Source organism: Leptomonas pyrrhocoris (genome assembly GCF_001293395.1).
Source record: "Leptomonas pyrrhocoris isolate H10 chromosome Unknown, whole genome shotgun sequence".
NCBI lineage: Eukaryota > Euglenozoa > Kinetoplastea > Trypanosomatida > Trypanosomatidae > Leptomonas > Leptomonas pyrrhocoris.
In genome coordinates this window covers 691,710-713,041 of record NW_015438358.1, presented here as the reverse complement: position 1 = coordinate 713,041, position 21,332 = coordinate 691,710, and the positions used below count along the sequence as shown (strand labels likewise).

At 57.3% G+C, this 21,332-nt stretch overlaps 7 protein-coding genes across 7 annotated transcripts; all 7 read left to right on the top strand.

The window, feature by feature from the left end:
- Positions 1–1,239: 1,239 nt before the first annotated feature.
- On the top strand, positions 1,240–1,860 carry ABB37_01283 (putative mitochondrial hypothetical protein; the record flags this gene model as incomplete). The annotated part of the gene is made up of 1 exon (XM_015797720.1): positions 1,240–1,860. The coding sequence occupies one exon, from the start codon at positions 1,240–1,242 to the stop codon at positions 1,858–1,860; it is 621 nt and encodes a 206-aa protein (XP_015663240.1).
- A 991-nt stretch (positions 1,861–2,851) lies between these two features.
- Positions 2,852–5,908, top strand: ABB37_01282 (small nuclear ribonucleoprotein component-like protein; the record flags this gene model as incomplete). The annotated part of the gene is made up of 1 exon (XM_015797719.1): positions 2,852–5,908. The coding sequence occupies one exon, from the start codon at positions 2,852–2,854 to the stop codon at positions 5,906–5,908; it is 3,057 nt and encodes a 1,018-aa protein (XP_015663239.1).
- A 572-nt stretch (positions 5,909–6,480) lies between these two features.
- Positions 6,481–8,623, top strand: ABB37_01281 (hypothetical protein; the record flags this gene model as incomplete). Its single annotated transcript, XM_015797718.1, has 1 exon — positions 6,481–8,623. The coding sequence occupies exon 1, from the start codon at positions 6,815–6,817 to the stop codon at positions 8,621–8,623; it is 1,809 nt and encodes a 602-aa protein (XP_015663238.1). The 5' UTR covers positions 6,481–6,814.
- Positions 8,624–9,362: 739 nt separating this feature from the next.
- On the top strand, positions 9,363–10,164 carry ABB37_01280 (hypothetical protein; the record flags this gene model as incomplete). The annotated part of the gene is made up of 1 exon (XM_015797717.1): positions 9,363–10,164. Exon 1 carries the CDS (start codon positions 9,469–9,471, stop codon positions 10,162–10,164), a length of 696 nt encoding a protein of 231 aa, XP_015663237.1. The 5' UTR covers positions 9,363–9,468.
- A 1,128-nt stretch (positions 10,165–11,292) lies between these two features.
- Positions 11,293–13,258, top strand: ABB37_01279 (hypothetical protein; the record flags this gene model as incomplete). Its single annotated transcript, XM_015797716.1, has 1 exon — positions 11,293–13,258. The coding sequence occupies exon 1, from the start codon at positions 11,573–11,575 to the stop codon at positions 13,256–13,258; it is 1,686 nt and encodes a 561-aa protein (XP_015663236.1). The 5' UTR covers positions 11,293–11,572.
- An 877-nt stretch (positions 13,259–14,135) lies between these two features.
- On the top strand, positions 14,136–16,082 carry ABB37_01278 (hypothetical protein; the record flags this gene model as incomplete). The annotated part of the gene is made up of 1 exon (XM_015797715.1): positions 14,136–16,082. The coding sequence occupies one exon, from the start codon at positions 14,136–14,138 to the stop codon at positions 16,080–16,082; it is 1,947 nt and encodes a 648-aa protein (XP_015663235.1).
- A 500-nt stretch (positions 16,083–16,582) lies between these two features.
- Positions 16,583–21,065, top strand: ABB37_01277 (putative R-SNARE protein; the record flags this gene model as incomplete). Its single annotated transcript, XM_015797714.1, has 1 exon — positions 16,583–21,065. The coding sequence occupies exon 1, from the start codon at positions 17,175–17,177 to the stop codon at positions 21,063–21,065; it is 3,891 nt and encodes a 1,296-aa protein (XP_015663234.1). The 5' UTR covers positions 16,583–17,174.
- Between the last annotated feature and the right edge of the window lie 267 nt (positions 21,066–21,332).

Sequence of the window (21,332 nt, the reverse complement as noted above, 5' to 3'; positions counted from 1 at the left end):
TCCTTCTTTTTCCGGAGTAGCAGAAAAGGGTTATTCGTTTGGTGCTGTGTGTGTTTACGTGTGCATTGCTACTGCAGAGTGCAGCGCAGCATCCACACGTATACATGCACATTGTTGCGATAGGAATGATTAGGTGATGCAAAAGCTGATCGATTTTTGCTGCTGACGCCTGTGAGATGTGCGTGTGCGTGCATAAAAAGGTGTTTTATTGGTGCCGTAGTTGCGTTGTAAGATTATTATTATTATTTGGCACAGTTTGGACGCGAGTTGCTCTAAATTCTATGTTGACGGCGGGACGCCACCGTTCTTTTGTTGTTCTTGTTGCACGATGATTTCAACTCTATTTTCCAGTTTTATGTGTTCACGCCTCTCTCTACTCCTTTCTTTTTCACTCTTTTTGTTTGCTAGAAAGCTATCGACTGTAATTCTGATTTGCAAATGTGAATAGCACAGAAGGTTGACCGGCGTGTTCCTCATGCACACCGTCGCTGCTCGCAGGGTAACTTATTCTTCTTCGATGCAACCGTTCTTCTCATGCGGAGCAGGTCGCTGTTCCTCCCCAGCTCAGAGGAAACGCAGCTCAACCGTTACGGAGACAAACACCTGCGTGTGCTACGGCGGACCTGTCAAGGCTCCGAAAAGGAGAAATGGATGTCTCGGTTTTTTTTTCTGGCTCACCTCCGAATTCCTCTTTCAAGTAACTCCCCTGGCTTCATCCGATCTTTGATTTCTCTTGCGTGACGGGCCTCCACAAAAGAAGGCGCTAAAGGGGTGTTAGTAGTTGTAGAAGTCGGCCATTGGGGCAGCGTCCACAGCCGCAGAGGAATATCAGCGGGTTTCTGCTGAACCGAACCATATATATATATATATATATTCTCCTTCCAGAAGTTGCCTGCGCAGTATTGCCGCAGACATTCCGTTTTAGCATCATTCCTCTTATTTTGTCTAGCTTTCACTTTCTATGTATTCGGAGCTCTTCTGCCGCTCGTTAATTTCTCGCTTTGGAATTCATTGTGTCGCTTGACACGATCTTCACATTTTTACAAGTAGTGATATCGTCGTTGTTCGTCTACATTTCTGGTTTTGTGTGTCCGGTCGTCACCTATCTTCAACTGTCAAGTACCCGCTGGTTTCACTGGAGTCTCTGAGGAGCAACTCTGCTTTCTCTACAGGCGTCGTGCGCTTAGCGCGTGGGTGTTTTTGCCTTTTGTTTTCTTCTCCGGCTTTAGCGTTGAAGTCATGCCTGCCCTCGTGCCGAGCGATGCCGTCACGCTGCTGTACCGACGCTACCTCAAGGCTGCCAACCGCATCCCCAATGTCACCATCCGCATGCTTCTGCTGCAGCAGATCCGTTCCGGGTTTCGACGGAATCGCGCCATCTCGAGCGCGTCGGCGCAGCGAGAGCTGATCAACCAAGCGCACAAGGATTTAGCCGTGCTGGAGGACGACCGGCTGTCCCGCACGCTCTACATCAATCGGCTCGGTTTGGTGTCCTGCCTGGACTGGGAGGTGCGGCGCACGGAGTACAACTTTCGTCCTGAGACGCAGTCCTATCTGGCGGCATGGCTCCTCGGCGGGTTTCTATTTCTTCTCATGATTGTTTTGCACACGGAGCGCATTGAGAAGCAGCGGCCCGATATTGCGCAGATGGTGGACTACATGGCCATGCGATTAGAGGCGGACTCGCCAGAAGAGCTGCGGGAGCTCCGCGACCGGCAGATGCGCGACTCCCTCGATCAACGTCAGTTCCAAGTGTCGTTGGAACAACGTATATTGATGACCTTTCACGACGCACCCAACGCTCCCGCACCATCGTTGCGGAATCCCGATGGCTCATTGCGTTACGCGCAGCACAGCTGAGGTTGGCGTGCGGCTTGCATCCGGTATGTCTTGCTCTCTATTGTTGTTTGTTCTCGTTGCTGAGAAACAAAGGAGCAGAAGAGCGCAGACTTTGTGATGTTGCCCTTCAGTGCGCGGGGTGTCCTTTCTCGACGCCTCTCCTTTCTTGTTGAGGAGACTGTTTGGATGCGCTCTCAGGTCTGCTGTAAGTGGGTTTTTTTTCTAGCTGAATTCAAGCGTGCGTGCTTGAAAAACCTCGCTCCATTTTATCAGCCTTCAGCTTTGCTCGCTTCACTTTGGTTGCGACTGTTCGTCGTTTACATGTCCTTCACCTATCTTGCCTACCGAATTCTGTAAGACCATTTTTTGGCTTATTCAAACCCTTTCAACGTTCAATAGTTAACGTTCCTTAGTGGAAGGTGTACGACCATGAATGGGTATTCGAGCAGTCGCTCTCCACTGTGTGTAGTTGTGCTCGACAGTGGCGTCTTCAAACATCTCGTGTTGCGTGGTGTTTGTCTTCTTGTGTGGTCTCCTTCTTTCTTATTATCATTAGTGCACCTCGTACCCCTCCCCCCTCCTCGTCTCTCGCTTGTTTGCCACCTTTATAGATCCAGCTTTCATTAACGGCGTTACCTGCTCACAGAGGGGTCGATACCATAGAGGTGACATTGAAGGAGGTTTTCTCTCTCTCTCTCTCTGTGTGTGTGTGTGTGTGTGTGTGTGGATGTGTCACAGCTAATAATATCGACGTGTTGGTGTGTCTCGATATCCGTGGCTGCTGTGCGCACATTCTCCGTCCAACTAAAAGAAGGTAATCAACAACGAGCTAATTAGTGCAGCGCGATTTTAAAGAAAGGAAAGCCGCAGCAGTGTAGTACTGATACCGGCATAACCTTTGTTTTTTTGGATTAGCTCACACAGCTCTTATAACGGGGCATACCCCACCAAAGTCGTCCCGGAGAAAACAGCAGCAGCAACAACACCAAAAATCAGCAGCAGAGGAGAAAAGATGGACTTCGGGTATGACGAGAATGGCAACCGCACCACCGCGGACCGTGACGCTGACAGCAACGAGGAGAACGCGCAGGCGCAATCCGCGCACGACTCCGACAACGGGGTCACCCCGCAGCCGTACGGAGCGGAGGAAGACACTGATCATCGTCACAACCACCAACGTCCACAGCAGAACGGTGACACCGACTCCAGCTCCGACTTCAGCGATGATGTTGAGCTCATTATCGGCGAAGAAGGCACGCAGGCGCTGCACCAGCCGCTGGTAGACCAGAATGAAGTGGTGCAGCCGTCTGGCCTGCGCAACGCAAACCGCAAAGAAGCGGGATTCCTCTTAGAGAACCGCCATGCCGGAAAGGACGGCGCTGCCACCGCGTCATCGGCGTCGCCGCTGCTCATCGAAGGCGGTCGACGGCCGACCTCAACGCAGCAGACGTACATGGACGTCTTGGCCTCCCTCCCGGACCGCATGCGTAACTTCGTCCTTGTCGGCTCTCTTCACCACGGCAAGACCTCGTTGGTGGAGATCCTTCTCGCGGAGAAGCCCTACCACAAACGGAAAGATGAGGAGGATCGTGAAATGACGCTGAAGAGTCACGTCATCACTACCGTCGCGGGTGGCGCCGCTTTGCAGCCGACGTCGCGGCAGCTCACGATCATCGACACGCCGGGACATCCCGATTTAATCGGGGAAGCCGCGGCGGGCATGCGGCTGGCGGACGCTGTCCTCTTCTGTGTCGATGCGGCAGAGTCACTCAGCGATCACGGCGCGCAGCTGCTCCGCCACGCCGTGGTGCAGGAACAACTGCCGGTGGTCCTCGTACTCACCAAAGTGGACCGCCTCATGGTGGACCTGAAGCTGCCCCCGTTGGATGCGTATCGAAAGCTGCGCATGGTCGTGGACACGGTGAACAACGTTATTGCCAGCTGCGGCACCACCTACGACGCCTACCTCGTCTCGCCTGAGCGCGGCACCGTCTGCTTCGCCTCTGCCAGGTTGGGCCTCTTCCTTTCCCTCGAAACGTTTGCTCTGAAGTACGCCGCCGTCTTCCCTGGCCTCAACGCGGCCGCCCTCGCCACGAAGTTCTGGGGCCAGATCACGTACGAGAAGAAGACCTTTCGCAAGATTACGACTTTCAGACAGAGGCCCAGCTTCGTGCAGTTCGTGCTGGAGCCGCTGTACAAAATTGTTGCCCACGCGGTGACGGGCGACGGAGGCGAGACCTTGTCCAGCAGCTTGACAGCGCTGCCGCGATCACCCCTGTCGGCCACGCAAGAGGCAATTCGGCATTTCTGTGGCGCGCCGACCGGCGACTCCCTCGACGCGCTCCTCAGCGTGCTGCCGCCACCGATGGCGCGATCGCAGTGGCTGGCGGAGCGCTACGGTGCCGGGGCCTTGTGTGCTTCCTCTTCCGACGAAACAGCATCAGCGGCGCACTCGCACCCTCCTGCGGACGATTTAGTCATTGCGGTGGCATCGCTGCAGCGCGTCTTCGACACGAAGAGCACTCTTGCGGCGGTGGTGCGTGTGGCGCACGGTACCCTGGTGTCGAACAGCCGGCCGAGCAATCACCCGTCTGCCTCGACAGCCGACAAGAGCCGCCAGCGACTCATCGCGTTTGACGAGTTCAGCAGCGACGCCGACCCGTACTACGAGGTGGAGGTGCAAGAGATCTTTCTACGCACCGTGGAGGACGGCTTTCTCCCCGTGCAGCGCGCCACTGCCGGGCAGACCGTCTACGTCACCGGCCTTCCAGCTCGCGCAGGATCGCACTTTGTGTTGGTCGGCGGTCGTGCAGCGGCGACGGTGCTGGCAGAAGACGAAGGCGCCGCTGGGCCGATTGCGTCATCCTCCTCTTTCGCCGCCCCGCTGATCTCGTCGGAGTGGGTGGAGCAGGTGAAGGTGTACCCTCTGGGCGTGGCGCCGCCGCTGCTGCACGTCGCCGTCGAGGTGCGCGACCCCGCCAAGGCAGTCAGCGTGCAGGACGGTCTCCACGTGCTTCTGCGGACGTCCCCCGGGTTGGACGTGCGTAAAGAAGAGACGGGCGAGTACACGGTGAGTGGGTTTGGTGAGTTGCAGCTGGACACCGCCCTGCACGAGTTGCGGCACGGCCTGTGCGCCGGTGCGCCGGTGGGCATCTCGCAGCCGTTCGTTACGTTTTCGGAAACGGTGAACGACGCGGCGGGTTTGCTGGCGATGACCGGGACACGGAATAATTCGATTGGCTTTGTGAGCGGCACGCTGCCGCGTTCGTTTACGCAGGCCGTCGAGTACAAGCAGCTCGACTTGTTTCCTCCGTCGGTGGAGGGGGAGAGCGGTGCCGGACAGCGGCAGACGCGGAAGCTGTGGACTGTGCTACGCAACGACTACGGCTTTGACGCGCTGGACGCGCAGCACATTCTCGCCGCAGGCCCCGATGCCACGAAAGGTCCGAGCATTCTCATAGACGACACCCTGCCAGAGGAGACCCACCACGCTTTCAAGGACGCACATCAGCGCGCCATCATTTCCGCCTTCCGCACCACGATGGCCGCCGGACCTCTCGTCGGCGAGGTGGTGCGCGGTGTTGGGGCGAAGCTGATCTTCGCGGACATCGACGCCTCGACCAGAGACGCGGTGGTGCTGTCGAATTCGCGCACGGCGCTGCGCCACGCCCTCTTCGGTGCCCGACCTCGTCTGATGGAGCCGGTGCTGGCGGCTGAGATCTTGTGCGCGCCGGAGTGCGTGCCGCAGCTCGGAGAAATCTTGCAGCAGCGGCGGGGCGCGTTGCTGGGCGAGGAGCTCGTCGCCGCCACGACGCTGGTGCGTGCCCGTGCCCTGGTGCCGGCCATGGACAGCTTTGGATTAGAGACGCAGATCCGCATGCTGACTCACGGACAGGCGTTCCCGCTGTTCCGTTTTCATCAGTGGGATGTCGTGCCAGGCGATCCGTTTGACGCGAGTATCCACGTCGGACCGCTCGAGCCCGCGAGGAGCTATCAGCTGGCCCGCGATTTTGTGTTGAAGACGCGGTTCCGCAAAGGTTTGCCGCTGAACATGCTCTCCGATCTCTAAAAAAAGAAATCGGCATTCCAGGCACGACTTGCTATTTGATTTCCCAGAGAGCTCCGTTAAAGCTTTTAGTTTCTTTTTCTGTCGACTAAATCGGTACATCAGTATTCTCTCTCTATTGTAATCATAATGAACGAGTTAACGATGTGCAAGATTTTTTTCCAGAGCAGTAGAGAAAAAGGGCGTAGATCCTTGTGCTCAGCAGTTGGTGCACGTCAGGAGACCTCGTTGTACGCGAGCTGTGGTCCATGCTAGAGCTGCGACGACGGGCATGGTAGCGGGCTGCGGGCCGAGACATCGCTTTCGAAGTCGTACTGCTCTACCCTCTTTTTTTCTTCTTGAGAAAACATAATGCGAGATGTACCGAAGTGATGAAGACCTCTATTCGGGGCACCTCAGCAACATCCACAGCCGCCTTCTCGATTCTCTTATGCGACAATTTCATGCTCCAATGTCGCACGTACACACACACACACACACACCTATCTGTCGCCCTCTTTCCTCTCGCTCTTCCCTCCTTTCTTTCCTCTTCCTCTTCACCTTTCTGCTCGTTTCAACTGTCTGCGCTGCCTTCAGTGTTGCGCTAGCACATCAGCGCTTGAAGAAGGAAACACAAAAGCATCACCATTGTAATTGTAGTGCCCCCCCCCCCCTCTCCTTCCTTTTCCCATAAAGATACCTGGCCCGCAACAGGTGGAAGCTTCGTGCTTGTACTCGAACACTTCCCTCCACAATACAATTATTCCAGTGCCGCCTCCCACCAGTTGATGATTATTCAATTATCACCGCTGCTTTTCTTCTTTGCTGCTGCTGTTATGCTTCATTCGAATTTCGATCGGTTGTACTCGCCTTCGTCTTTAAAAAGCAGTTTCTTCCGGCACACAAAATCCCACATCGAAACACCTCCAAATGGGGTGCGAGAACTCGAAAATCAAGAAGAAGCCGAAAGATCGGGACACCCTCTCGCGGGAAGGCGCGCGCCAAACAGCGAAGGAGCGGCAGGCAGCAGCGGAGCAGGCAAGGGACAATACGGACCTGACATCGCCTCCCGTTAACAAAAACTCAGAAGCCCTCGAGGTTCCAGTGCCGAATCAGGCAGGCAGGGGTTCGGTGGTGGCGTCGCCTCCCGAGAAGCCGTTAGAAGAGGCTGTCCAGACCACCACACTACCGGAAGATGCGCCACCTCCATTAAAGAGGAACGAAGCGAAGAAGATACCTGGCTACCGAGCGTCAAGCGACAGCATCGAAAGCGTAGACAGCGAGAGCGACAAGAGGACGGCGACAAGTTCATCGCAGGCGCAAGGGCGTCAGCACAAGAAGAATAAGAAGGACCACAGCGGTGCGAAAGCGAAGAAGAAGGACAGGAAGAAGCATCGTCGCTCAAAGGTTAGTTCCTCTTCCGAGGATGAGGTGAAATCTGGCAGTCGTAAGGGCCGCTTTGACGAGTATAGCCTGAGTGCCTCCTCGAAGGAATGCGACGCGAAGCGGCAAGGCTCGACCACTTTAGAAAAAGACCCGCTAGCGAGTGCACGAGGTCGTTCGCACTCCCGCCCTGCCAGCACCTTCGGCAGCGGCCGATCGATTGAGTTCGAAAGCGACGCCGTTTCGCGCGTGGTGTCTGCAGCGCCGTTGCCGAATGCCGATGGCAGCGCTGTCATCGCCTCCGGCCCTCCTCGCGCCTCCTTCCACGCTATGCCGGAAGACAGTACCGTCATCACACCAGAGAACGTGAACGACACAGAGGCGGCACGGAACAGGCCGTCGCTGGTCGACGATGGACACGCGCCATTATTCCCCTCGCCCGCCTTCGGTGCAGCGTTCTCTGCTGCAGATACCGGTCGAGTCGCGTACGAGCCCTACAACGACTTCGGCCCCCGTGAAGTCGATGACCAGCTGCCCCCCTACGAGTGGGTCCTTCGCACGATGCCGGTTCCCTCTCCGCTGCGGCAGAGCGACGACGTCGAGGCAGACCGCGAAGTTGGTGGGATAGCGTACTTCAACTCCGCGCCTTCAGCCGGTGTGGCGCCACCTTCACGTTGCGACGATGCTGATGCCGCGCCGTCCGTGCACTTCTACAATCCTGCGCTGGACGATTACGAGAACGGTCTGCCGCCGCTGGTGCCACGCACGTTTTATCCTCGCCTGCCCCCTGTGCAGTGGGCTTCCCATTCTGTGCCACCACCTTCTCAGCCCTCTTACGAGGAGGAGGAAGCTGCGCCAGACAGCGTCGAGGAAGATACCGGCGATGACACGCCTGCACTTTACTCGCCTGCAGATACACGGCACAATCAGTTCGGTAGAGAGTCGTGGAGGCCGGCCTCTCCGTCGTTGGTTGACGCCTACGTATCGGACGACGACGTCGAGGGCCAACGGCGCCACCACCGCAGCAGCCGCGCAGGCTACGACGACGACAACAGCGCACCTCCTCCGTCTTCGTACTATCCCCCGCCGAGGATATCGATCCTGCCCTCTCCTTACGCATACGGCCCATCTCCGATGGTATCTGCCGCCTCCGTCGTCTCTGCGGATGAAAACAGAGACGGCAATTCGTATGCGGGGCGGCCACGCAGCACTCATGTTGCACAGGGAGGAGTGAATGCACACCAATACAAGCCCGTCACCTACTTGTTTGACAACTCCATGGACAACTGGCTACAAACACGGCAAGCAGCTGCCCCCCAGCGGGAGCTTTACGCCAATGCAGCGGACTTGTGGTAACAGTAAACAGCCCGAGGCACTTCCGCCACTTTCAGAAGGCGCTTTTGATTTCACAGCTTTTTTTCTTCGTGTGTGTGCGTGTAGTAATGTTAGATGTCAGTGGAGACAAGGGCTGCCACTCTGCCGTGTTGATATAAACGGTTTCTGTTGCTGGTTCATATATTTGTATTGTGTGTGTGTGGCAGATGTGGGGGCGGGGCTGCCGTTTTTGTTGTTGTTTGCTCTAGATTTCTTAGGAAAAGCTTTTCCTCGTAGACCATCCATTAGCGGTAAACCTGCTCGCTCTTCTGACCCCCTCCCCCTCCTCCCTTCTACCTTTTTTTTTCTTCTTGTAGACTGTACTACGTATTCTTTCCTCTTCTTGGCCACGCAAGCCCACTTCTTCGGTGATGGCGGATTCAATGGACGAAACAGCGGCAACAACACCCCAAAAAAGAAAAGCAGAATGCGAAGCTTATAACATCGAATGCACTTCCCTTTTTCTAGAAGTATCGGCCAATGTGCGTAGCGCCTCCATCGCCTCTTCTTCTTTTCTTTTTTCTCTCTGGCCCATCATTGACGAGTGTGACGCGAACCGATTTCATCGCTAAGGAGGTCTCTACAACATATGCGCTTTCAGCCGACGGGGTTCGCTGCTTTGAGAAAAGCTGCCCTCCCTATGGCTTCCTTTTCAAACTATACTGACCTTCTTCTTTTCTCCCTTCTTTCGCCTGCTTCTGTCTGCCATCCGGTGGCGCAAGTCATCAAGTTCGCTTGCACGTGCGCTCGTGTTTGTTTTAGTTTCCATCCGCAAAAGATCCTCTCACTCCCCTCTTTCGCTTTTTTTTTTCTTCTTGATCTCCAAGATGACCCGTGACGACGGCTCTCAGGTGGCTCAGCTGCTGAGCGACGGCAAGTACAACCTTCCGATGTTCCTGCACTACCTGAAATCCTTTGCGACCTGCGGCGAGCAGCCCGACAAGTCTCTTCTGCTCGGCATCCTCCTGCAGTCTCTCGCCCGCTTCCAGACGAGCGACTTCACCGCGTGCATGTGCCTCGTCTCGAGCCACGTGCAGGACTCCCCCAGCGTCGACAAGGAGCTCAACTACATCTACGAGCTGGAGAACCTGCTTAGCTGCGGTCTCTTTCAGAAGTTCTGGGCTCAGTGGAGCTCCGTCAAGGAGCACCTGCCTGAATCCTTCCACTTTGAGTCTCGCGTGCGCACCAGCATCTTAGAGACCATCAGCACGACGATGGAGACAATCCCCACAGAGAAGCTAGCCACCTACCTCGCCGTGTCGCCGGACCAGGTGCAGAAGATCGTGCAGAACGCCATCAAGGAGTCTGAGGACCGTGAGATGAAGGTGATTTCGTACGACAGCGGCAGCGTCGTTTTCCAGCGCAACCGCTTCAACTTCCCGCAGGCGAGCGCCGCGCACGATGTGATTCGCTTCACCGACGTGTCGGCGTTAATCCACAACGCGCACGTGCAGTACGGTAACAAGGACAACCGCAGCGAGAATAACAAGGACGGCAACAAGGAGCGCGAGTCCCGTGTGTAGTACAATAGTGCGGCGTAACTCCCTGTTGTGTGCGTGCTCAACGAAGTGGCAGCGGTTTGCAGATCATATGTCAGGTATGAAGAAGAAGTGACGTTGACTCATACCGGGTGGGGAGGCGATCGAAAGGGGAAGAAGAAGAAAAAGCAATGCACGGGATCGTTGCCGAGGAATTCCTTTTCGTTTCTTTTCCAGCGCTCTCGTGACCCCTAAGGTGGTGGTTCGGTGTGATGAGACCACAATAGACTGACCTCTCTTGGTCTGAGGCGCACTTCGGTTTGTTGTGTTTCGGCTTTTTTTTGGCTTTCTGTTGAGCGGATTCGTTTGGTGTGATTCTTCTTTACCTGAATCTGTGCAGTTGGGGAGCACCGATGCGGAAACCGCAGTTGGTAGGCTCCACAAATATGACTTCTCAGGTAAGAAGTAATGCTTTGGTTTATATATATATATTTGGTGTGTGAGTGTGTGAGTGTGTGTGTGGATGAGGACCAGCATGAAATTGCGCTGTTGCGCGACGAAGGAAAGCAACACCAATCGATGCCGCTGTGGATCTATCACACCGTCGTTGGAGTTCACTTGTCTGTGCTTTGGAGTTGTTAAGGCTTTTCTTAAAACGTTGTTTATGGACGTAATAAACTATGGACTCATAACTGTAAAAGAGAAAAGGAAATCAAAAAAAACTTATTTGACGTTGTGTATACGGCACGAAGGGGCAAACTGCAACTACGCCGCTGTGCTCCTTGTCGTTCCCCTCCCTTTGTTCCTCATACAAAAAGAACGGCTCGCCGATACATACTTTTCTCTCGCGTGTTCGAGTCAGTGCGTTTAAACGACGCGCCTGCGTGACCTCTTTCATGTGCACTTTATTCAAAGGCACGTGTTGGTAGGGGCTGACGTACCCGACGAAGGCGGCAACATAATTGGGTGTGCAGTTTTTCTTTCTGCTGCTGAAGGGACAGCGGCGCGCGTGCAACGCATCACATGACGTACGCAAAGAAGACGGTAGTCATGCACGAGCGGCGTCGTGCTGCGTTCCTCAACTTTTTTTTCTTCACTCTCCCCTTCTCTTGCTGGTTGCTAACGTCTTCTCCTGAGTTGAACTTTGGAATCGCTGCTCTCATCGTTCTCTAAGACGTACCTTTTTTCTTCTTCTCTCTCTCTCTGTGTTGCCTCGCTTAAATCCGAAGACCTGTTTAGGTGGAAGCTGCACTGACGAATCCGAGCCTCTTCAGAGTAAGAGGCGCTACGCAGCTGCGCAAGGAAAAGCTGTTGCGGAGGCGGCCACAACCTTTTAGCTACCCTGCTTCGGACGGGGCTGTCCGGTTCATCGCGCACTCCCCCCAAACACATTCCTACACTGGCGGGAATTCACTCTTGACTCTGCTCAGACGACGAGTGGCCTTTCCTCAGCATGTATCCCTCTGCTGCCAAACGTGGGAATGGCCGCCAGGCTCGTTTTGACGACGCACACCCCGCACAATGCACGTTTTACTGGCACGCCCACGCGAATGCGTCGGAGCTTGTGGTGTCCCATCAAAGGCCGGCGACGGTGCTAGACATGCTCTTCTCCGTGTACTGCCACACACAGTGCTGCCCTCCAGATATGCAGCGCTCATACACCGCGTGTAATGGAGAAAGCGCGTTCGCACAGAGTGACGCGACGGCGGTGCAGAGTCAGCGAGAGGAGTACAGCTGTGTCGAAATCGAAAAGACTCGAGCGCCGTCTCAAGCAGATGCTGCCAGACACGGGTTTTCTGTGCTTCACCGCACGATAACGCCAGATGTCGCAGACGGCATTTTGAATTCTTCTTCTTCTTCTGCTTGTTCTGGAGAGGAAACCACACGTGCCAATGGACGCCGCGGAACGGAGCGCTGGAGGCTGCCGGACTTGTCCGCACAGAACTCTGCCGAGGCGCCTCCACAGCAACTCACTGGAAAGCAGCGGCAGACTCTCACCAAGTTAAACTTGCTGACGCTTCCAATTGGGGGATACATCTCCATGTTCTCGTCCAAGGCCGAGTACACGCGATTCACGCGGTGTTATCGCACCAGCCTTATCAACGTTGCAGACGTTCTCGAGTGCTGGATGACTTTGGTGCGATGCGTCAGCCGGTGGATTTTGAGTTCCAGACGATCAAAAGAGCCACCGCAAATGCAGGAACCAGCGACGACGGACAGGGATGCCGGCACGTCTGCCGTGCCGAGTGACGCAGCGAAGTTTGATTTCATTTCCCGTTGCTTTCCAGCTGCTTGGGCGGACTCTGCACGATCAACGCGTGCTGATGCGGGCGCGACGTGCCCCACGCCCGCAGCATTGGACATCTCCGGTGTATATGTCCATCGCACAAGCACCTCCGACTATGAACTGGGCATCGTTACCGGCGGTGCGCAACCATGCCATGAGAGCGCGAAGATTGTGGCCTACTTCGCTCCACTGCTTGGGGTACCCCTATCCTTTGTGCATACCTCGCTGCCCATCGGTGCTGCGTTGCGTGGCGTGTCGCTGAAGCATTGGTGGACACCGCAGGAAAGCCGCGTTACACCTGGCACCTGTCTCGCACCCATCCAGATTGTCTTGGACGAACTCTGCCGCGACGACGACACCTGTCCACGCACCACGCTGGCTCGAGACGTGGGACACGACGGAGACACCAGCAGCAGCAGCACCCGAGAGAGACGCTGTTTCTTCTGCGGCTACGAGGCCGTTTCCTGGTTCCTGACGCGTCCCGTTTGTTCGCAGTTGCACGGCACGTGCAAGGTCACCCTCCCGCACACGCCGGCTTCCTGTGCGGTGTACACGAAGGAGACTACACCCGTGCGGAGGCGAGAGGAAGGGCCCGTCTTTGGCACGCACCCAGCTCCCTCGCCACACGTTGCGAGTGCACCTCCGCTGCCGTTGGGATCGGTGAACGTGATGCGGCTCTCCTCCGGGATCATACGCGCCTCCATCTGGTTTACCGACCTCTGCGTGACGGCCACAGGGGAGCACATGCTGGCGGTGGAGGTGCGTCCGGCAGCGGCCTTCCGACCGTTTGTTGCGACGCTCTGCGACTACGTAACTCCTTTTCTTGTGGTGCCAGCTACCGAGGGACGTTGACGGTCATGGCGACAGTATGATTGCTGTTGGTATTGTATTGTTTTTTTTTTTCTTCCTCTGCTACTGCTTCAGCTTGCTGTGATCGAGAAGCGAGCGCTTTGCTGCTGCATTCTTTTGCTGCTTGCCTAACCAAGGAAAATAGAATAAAAAAAGGAATTAAAGTAGCCGCGCATTCGCTGTCGACGAGAGGCAATTTTGCCTGCGAATCGAGAGAAAACGCTCGGCCGAAACTGACAACGTCGCACATGACTACCACAAGTGTAGGTTTGCCGTTCCCACTGTGAAGCTGTTCTCGGCAAACGGACAGGTGCTTGGGTATCTCGACGGATGGCGAGGCGCTTTGTTCGATCAACAACAAAGCAGTCGCTGACTGGCCGCGCCCCCCTTTTTTTTTTGCACCGCTGACCTCTCGCTGTCGAATAGCTTCGCATCTCCTCGTGCCTCTTAAGTCTGCTTCAGCGCTTTTACTTTGCCTTGGTGCCATCCCTCGCCGTCTGTAATACACGGCGGTACCCTTGAAAGCCCCATCAAACACTTTAATATATATATATTACTATTTGGTTTCCCCGTGTCATTGAAGGGAAATAACGCCGTGCAGATCAAAACGAGGCGCAAAGCGGCACGCTTCCTTTTCCCTCTTTTTCTTGCGTTTTCAGCACAACGTGGTGCCGTGGCCGTATAGTGAAGAACCACTACCATTAAATAAAGTAGCATCGCACCGTCGTCATGGACGGCATCTTCCAGCAAATTATGGACCTCGGCGAGGAGAACGTGTCCGATGTGCCTACCACCTCTGCCTTCGCCTCCACCGACTTCGTCTCCGCTTTTTCGGGTGTGATGTCGAATGCGTTCTCCAGTAACGCGAAGCGCAGCACCGATGCCGATGCCTCAGCAACACCCGCAAAAGCAACGGAGAGTCGTGAGTTGCACGCCCCTCTCCACCTCCACCACCTTAAAAGAAAGCGCCGCAACGCACTCCGCGGAAGCGAGTCGTCTAATCCCCGCGGCTACCACCAGCGAAGACGCGTCCACCCTTCAGCTGCGGCATAGCCTGCAACTTCAAAAGAAGCGGTACGACGAGCTGCTCGCGGACTCGCACAAGCTGCGATCCGAATATGACGCTTACCAGCTACGCATGGAGCACGTCGCGCGTCAGTACAAACAGCAAGCGCTGCAAGACAAACACATGCTGGAGGAGCTGCGGCTTACTGGGACAGCCGGGTCGTTGGACGAGGTTTACGTCACCGGACTGAAGCGGCAAATCGGGGAGCTGCAGAAGAAGCTGACGGAGTCGATGGCCGCTGCGGAGAAGGCGTATCAGCGGCAGCGCGAGGCGGAGGAGGCGCGAATGGCGACAGAGAAGTCGAAGCGAGAGGATTTGGCGGCGCTCGCTTCGCAGATTGCGCACTTCGGCCGAGCATCGTCGACGCCCATCGCGGAGTCCGCCGGCAGCCCCGATGCGGGCGAACAGAAGGAGGGCAAAGAGGACGAGGAAAGCGTAGAAATCGATGAAAAGAAAGCGGCACCTGTTGAGAATGTCGATGTAAACGCGCGGCTTCTGCAGGCACAGGCGCAGCTGGCCGTTCGCCAGGCCGAAGTCGACGAGCTTCGCACGCAACTGCAACTGCGCGACTCCGCCCATCAACAGCAGTCGGAGGAGCACACGCAGGATCTGCAGACGCTGCGGATGGAGGTGGAGCAGTTCAAGGAGCATGAGTCGGCGTTGAAGGCGTCCCACATGGCTGACCTCAAGAAGGAGGCGGCCGAGTTTGCGGAAAAGGAAGCCGCGCTGCGGCGCGAGGTAGAGACGGCCCGCGCGCAAGTGCAAAAGGCGTCCATGGAGCAGTCCTCCCAGCGTGTCGCGAAGGAGTTGCTCGAGACGCAGGAACGGGAGCAGGAAGAGCGCATGCAAGCGAAGGACCGTGAACTGCAATCTGCTCGCGCGTCTCTGCAGTCTGTTCAGGCAGCCATGGAGGCCGCGCACGGGGAGCTGCGTGAGATGGAGATGACGCTACACGACGCGCAAACCGAAAACCGGCAGCTGCAGGCCAAGGTGGACCAGACAAGTGCGGAGCTGCTGCGCAGTGAGCAGCTACTCGCCTCGCGCGAGGACGACCTGCTCGACGCGGAGAAGGAGCGGCAGAGGCTTCGCGCGATGCTGCGGCGGGAGGAGGAAGAGACGCTCCGCGTACAACAGCAGCTCACGCAGCTGCAACGCAGCGAAGCCGAACGCGGCTTAGGAACGGCGGCAGCAGCTGCCACTGCGGCCCAGCTGTTCGCCCACAACGAAGCCGCCGGCGACGGCACGGGCGGCGAGGGCGAAGACGACGCGGCGCAGCTGTCCTCTGTGGTGGCCACGCAGCGACAAACAATACAAAGCCTGCACAGTCGCATTGAAGTTTTAGAGAACGAGCTCACCGCCCGTGAAGTGGCCCTGCGTCGTCAGCAGGCGCAGGCACAGGAAATCAGCGCGGCGCGCATCGAGTTTATGAAGGCCAAGGAAGAGGCAAACACGCGTGTGGCGCAGTACAAGGACAGAATCGAGAGACTAGAAAATGATTTGGCGGCTGCACGGCGCAGCGGGGCGACTGCGGTCTCCGTTTTCGGCATGGAGGACGGGCGTACTACACCCCAGGCCCAATTCCTTACTTCCTCGATGGAGCGACACCATTTTTTGATGGAGGCGAAGCGCTCCGCGGACTCGTACCGCATCTCCCGCGTGCGACAAATGCGCTTGGCCTTCTTTTCAGTTCTGTCTTTGGTGGTGGGGATGACTCTTTATGCCACCTTCGCGTTGGCTCCTCCGCCGGCAGAAAAGCAATAGAAGGGGGAGGGGGATACGCACGTGGGCACAGCTTCAAGGCGTTGAGATGACGAAGGTTAGTGGTATTTTTTTTTCTCTTTCTGTTAAGCTTGAGCTGCTATTCAGAACACTTTGGTGTTGCTGTTGTTTTTTCTACTCGCGTATCTTCGTCGCTCTTTCATCGCTAATGCTCTTATGCTCCTCCGCCGTCGGCCTTTGTGTGCTGCTTGGGAGCGGCAAATCATGAAGAAAGCCACCACCCTCAACTCAACGAGAGGGAAACCACTTTTGCGGTTTCCTTATCCGTGCCGTACGCATCTGTCATCCTGACCGCTCTCCACAACGTCTGTGCGTGGAAGCTTGGAAAACATGAAAGGCAGCGTTTTGTTAGCCACCGCGTTCATCATTTCTCCAAAAAGAAGAAAGGAAAAGAAAACTGTTTCGTTGTTGTTGCGCCTGTCTCTCCATTCTCACCTACACCTTGTACCCGCTTTGAAACACGGTTCTTGAGCGCAAAAGCAGCTTTTGGTGTTTTTCCCCCCTCAAACTTTGATCCCTCCGCTTCGTTCGCAAAAAAAAAGCGGCATCTTTGCCTGTTCACATCACTGTCGTTTAGCCGCAGATTCTTCTGTTTTCCATTTTTCTTCTTTTCTCCATACAACTTCCGCTGTTAAAGCGCAACGACAGCGGCCAGGGAAGCACGGCATTCGACAAGGAATTGAAATTCTCTGTCCTCTCTTTTTACTTTTCCTGTCCTGCGTGCGGCTAGCCCGTTTTTTTGCACGGTTTTATTACTATTGGCGTTCTCCCACCTTCTGATTGGCGCCGCTTTCATTGAAACTGTTTCTATTATAATAATTATTTGTGTAAGCAGTGTTTTCTTTTACCTTTGTTTTCCGTCGTTCATTTGCGCACCTCTGAGTCTATCGCCTTATCTATATTTATTTATGTTTACATGCGCTTCTTACGTAGCTCTTCTATACGCAATCGGTCATATTCATCCATCGCTTTTCTTTCCTTCATTTGTTTCATCGCTCGTCAAAAGGAAAAATAAACCCCGTGCTCCCCATAGCACAAACGCACTATACACACACACACACACACGCAACAAAAATGTTTGGCCGGACCGCACAGACGCAGGAAGGGGACGCAGCCAGCGGCAAGGTCTACCCCTTCCGCGTAAGTGGCAAGAGCGCCGTCGTCATGTCCGACTACCACATCTGCAAGTATGACGCCATCCTCGGCGTGCTCGTCTGCATCGGCGACGACGCTGACGTGCTGGTGCTCGGGAGAGAAATGTGCCGCGAGCTGCTGCCGCTGCCGCGTGGGATGCACTGGTTAGATGCCTTTGTCTACACCGGCACCACGAGTTTCCTGGCGCTCTGCCCCGAGACTCTTCTCTGCATGGACTACAGCGCTGGCGTGAGTGGCGACGGCGACAGTGCACTTCGCTGCGCTGGCCCCGGTGCGCAGTTCACCTGCCTGCACGTCGCCCAGGGACTGACCTGCGGGGTGGTGGGTCGGAAGGACGGGTGGGTCTCGTACTTCCGGCTTGACCCTGTGTCGAACAGCCCCGAGGTGCGGCCGCAGCTGCGCTGGACAGCGCTGGAAACCAATGTGCTGAACTTCTGCCTCCCGTTTTGCGCAGCGCCGGGTGCGGTTCTCGACACCACGCCTGCCAGCCGCTCGAAGTTTTTTGCCGGTGGCTCCTTGCTGTCTATTGACTCGTATCCAAACAACCCCAATGCCCTCATCGGGGTGGTGGCGGGCGTGCCGGGCGTGTGCAAGTGGTACGTCGACGAAAACCGTCTCAGCTGCTTCTTCGACGCGCGCACCATCGCCGACCAGCCGGATGCGCTGCTCGCGACGTGCCGAGTCACCCCCGGTGGGGTCTACGTCGCCGCCGTCACCATGCGCTGCACGAAGGTGTTGCTGTGGAACGAGAGCAAAAAGCGCCGGGACAAGGTGGCCGACCTGTACTGGGTGGTGGACCTCACCCAGCAGATCACGCAGGGGGTGCCGAGCGTCCCTGGTGGTGGGATGGAGGACGCGTTTGCATACAACGAGTACCGCGTTGGCCTAAACATGGCTCGCACCGCGCTCGATGACAGCTTCCGCGCCACCAACGACAAGCACAGCCAGATGTACCTCCTGTTGCATGGCCAGCGCGACATATTGGAGGTGGTGGTCCGCCTCGACGACAAGCAGGTGATGCGGCAGGACGCCATTATTGCTCACCTGAACGCGTACACCGCGCAGCACGGCGTGGAGGCGGCGCGGACCAAGAAGACGAGCAGCCCGACCGGAACCGGCGTGGCAAGCACGGTGGAGAACTATTTCAACGTCTTCCATGTGGAGCCGTGCGTCTTGTCGAACTACTGGACGAGTGGCTTGACCGATGTAGACCTGGAGGCGCTTTTCGTCACCAGCGAAGACGGCCTCCGCCCCATCCTGGCGAAGCGAAACCGCCAAACCGGCGGCATCGAGAGCATCCGCGAGCTGCGCGAGCTCAACGTGCAGGCGCCGTGGTACCCGCGCGCGCTGCTGCTGCGCCTGCCTGCGAACCAAATCCGCGCCGTCTCCGAGGAGGCCCAGCGCACCGCGGTCGCTTCCATTTGGGAGAAGATGCTGCGTGGCGGCGACACGCTGTTGCGTCACGCGTTACCGGACGTGGAAGCGCGGGAGGAGACCAGCTCCGATGTCGCGCAACTGTGGCGGCAGAGCGTGATGGTGACCGTCACCGACGCCGCGCAGGCGGTCTGCCTCTCGCCGCAGTCGAACGAGGCCTTCAGCGTGAGCTCGCGTGCGCTGGTGAACTGCGTGCCATGGTCAACGCTGGCGATCGGCCAAGACCCGGAGGCGCTGGTGCTGGAGGCGGCGCTGCCCTCCCTCCGCTCCGTTTTTCTGCCGACGGAAATTATTCTTCGCGTGTACAGCACCGAGTCCATCGTGACCGTCATGAAGCACGACATCCGTCGCAACACCGGCTCGCTGGCACTCGACCTGGACCGAGCCTCGCTGCAGCTCGACGGCCCAGGAGAGCCGAAGAGACGCATGGTCCAGCAAGCCGTGCTCGTCAACGCGCGGCTTGAGCCGTCGAGGGTGACGAGCAAGGTGTCCGTCTTCAAGGATGGCAAGTGCCTGCTGCTTCTGCTGGAGGACTCTTCTGTCGCGCTGGTGGACCTCGCCGGCAAAGGCGATGACGGGCGGCCGTACATGCTGCAGGTGCCCGCCGGCCTGCTGCCCGTTGGCGCCACCATCGCCTCCCTCGATGCGTTTTGGATGGCGAACGCCGGCAACGCCGCCACCACGAACCTCACTGGGCTGCTCTGCCTTGCCTGCCTCTTCAAGGATCAGAAGGGCTTTCTGCTGTGGAACTTGAGCGACATGCGCATGATCACCTACTCTCACCCGGACTACGCAGCGGCGGCGACGCGGCTGGTGGTGACGGCCGCTGCCCAGCCTCCGCTGCCGAACCTGTCTGGCGATGTGAAGACGTTCGACGTGACGCTCTCTGTCGCGGCGGCGATGCAGACTGCTGGGGAGTATGGCAGCCTCACCTTCTGCGATGCCATCGGCTCCGCGCTCTTCTCCCTCTCGCTGGCTTTCGGCGTTACGCAGTCGGCGGCACTGTGCTGGTGCTACCGCCAGAGCGTTGAAGAGGAATGGGTGGCGCTGCCGCCGGCTGTCGCCGCAACGCGGCAGATTGTGGTGCACTCGCAGGTGACCGGCAACGCGCTGGAGTGGTCCATCGTCGTGGGCGGTACGACAGCCGCGACGGGCAGCAGCCCGCTCCAGGGCAGCATCATGAACGCCAAGACGAGCTGGACGTGTGGAAAGGCGAACCTTGCCTACGACACCGACGCCGGCGAGATGCGCAACTACGAGATCAGCCGCGACACCTCCGCCAACGACCGCATTTCCCCGGCGCTCGCCTTTGTGGGGCCGCACGAGATTGCGGTGGTGCAGGTGTCGGGCTTTTTCCCCGCAGCCAACTCGTCAACTTTAGCGAAGAGCAGCTCCGCGGCTGATGCCGTGCCTGCGGCTGTCTGCCGGCTCGACCCGGCGCGTCGCCTGGAGCACTTCAGCGTCTACCACGGCCGCGGCGCGCTCATCGTTGTGACGCGCGATGCGAACGGGTGGCGGTGGGTGAACATCCTCGACAGCCGGTCCGCGAAGCCGATGATGCAGCCGTACGCAACACTGGACTTTGTCGGTGAGGAAAATGTCCAGGTGCTGCTGGTGGAGATCGACAACGTGCTGCACCTCTACTTCCTCGGCTCGAACAGCGGCGTGGTGGGCCACTTCTTTGTGGAGGCGAATTTGGGTGCGTCGAAGGAGAGTAGCGTGCGCAAGCACCCCTGCTTTCAAGACCCACGCTATCACTTCACACCCAGCACGTTCCGCGGCTACGGCCGATATCTTCCGCCGGCGCCAACACTGAAGCAGGAGACCGGCTTCTTCAAGCGGCTCATGACGCTGCCGTGGGAGGACATCGCCCTCAAGCTCGAGTCCGAGACGTTGCGTGCGACCAAAGCGGCGGCGTCGCTACCACCAAGCGGAAGCGCTCCTGCGCCGCCTCCTTCAGTCAGCGCTGCCGCAGCTCGTCCGGCGCAGGCGAACCCGGAAGCAGAGCGCCATGAGCTTCTCGGCTCTCGCACTAGCAACACGAGCGCCTCCGTCTCCGCACCGCCGACTGCAGCAGCGCGGCCCGGCGGCACCACCACGGCAGCGGCACCGCTTCCAGCGCCGGCTCTGTCAGGCAGCGCTCCTGCTGAGGAGCGGGGTGGCCGGTATGTGCAGCTGAAGGCCATTGCAGAAAGCCAGAACGTGAGTCTCACGGAGGCACGTCGTATGATGAGTGAGAACGTGCGCAAGTTGCAGGAGCGCGGCGAGCGGCTCAACGAGGTTGAGAACCGCTCCGCCGAACTCGCCCAGAACGCCCTGACGTTCCAAGACCTGGCGCGTCAGCTGAAGGAAAAGCAGCGCAGCAGCTGGCTGTAGTGTGGCGTGAAGGACGAAGTGTAACGTTGAAAAGGTCGCATTTCACTCCATTTTTTCTCTCATAGCTGTGATCTTGGAGAAAGCACCTATTTGAAGTGTGTGTCTCGTTGTGGAAAAGCAACAACAACATGAAACGCAAAAGTGTGCAATGCCCATTTCCATTAGTTCGGCCCGCCTTTTGTGGCGGCGGTCGCTCTCTCGGGGTGGCTTCAAAAAGAAAATCTGCTTGGTCGGAATGCCTTCCGCGAAGGAAAATCCGCGGCCCTG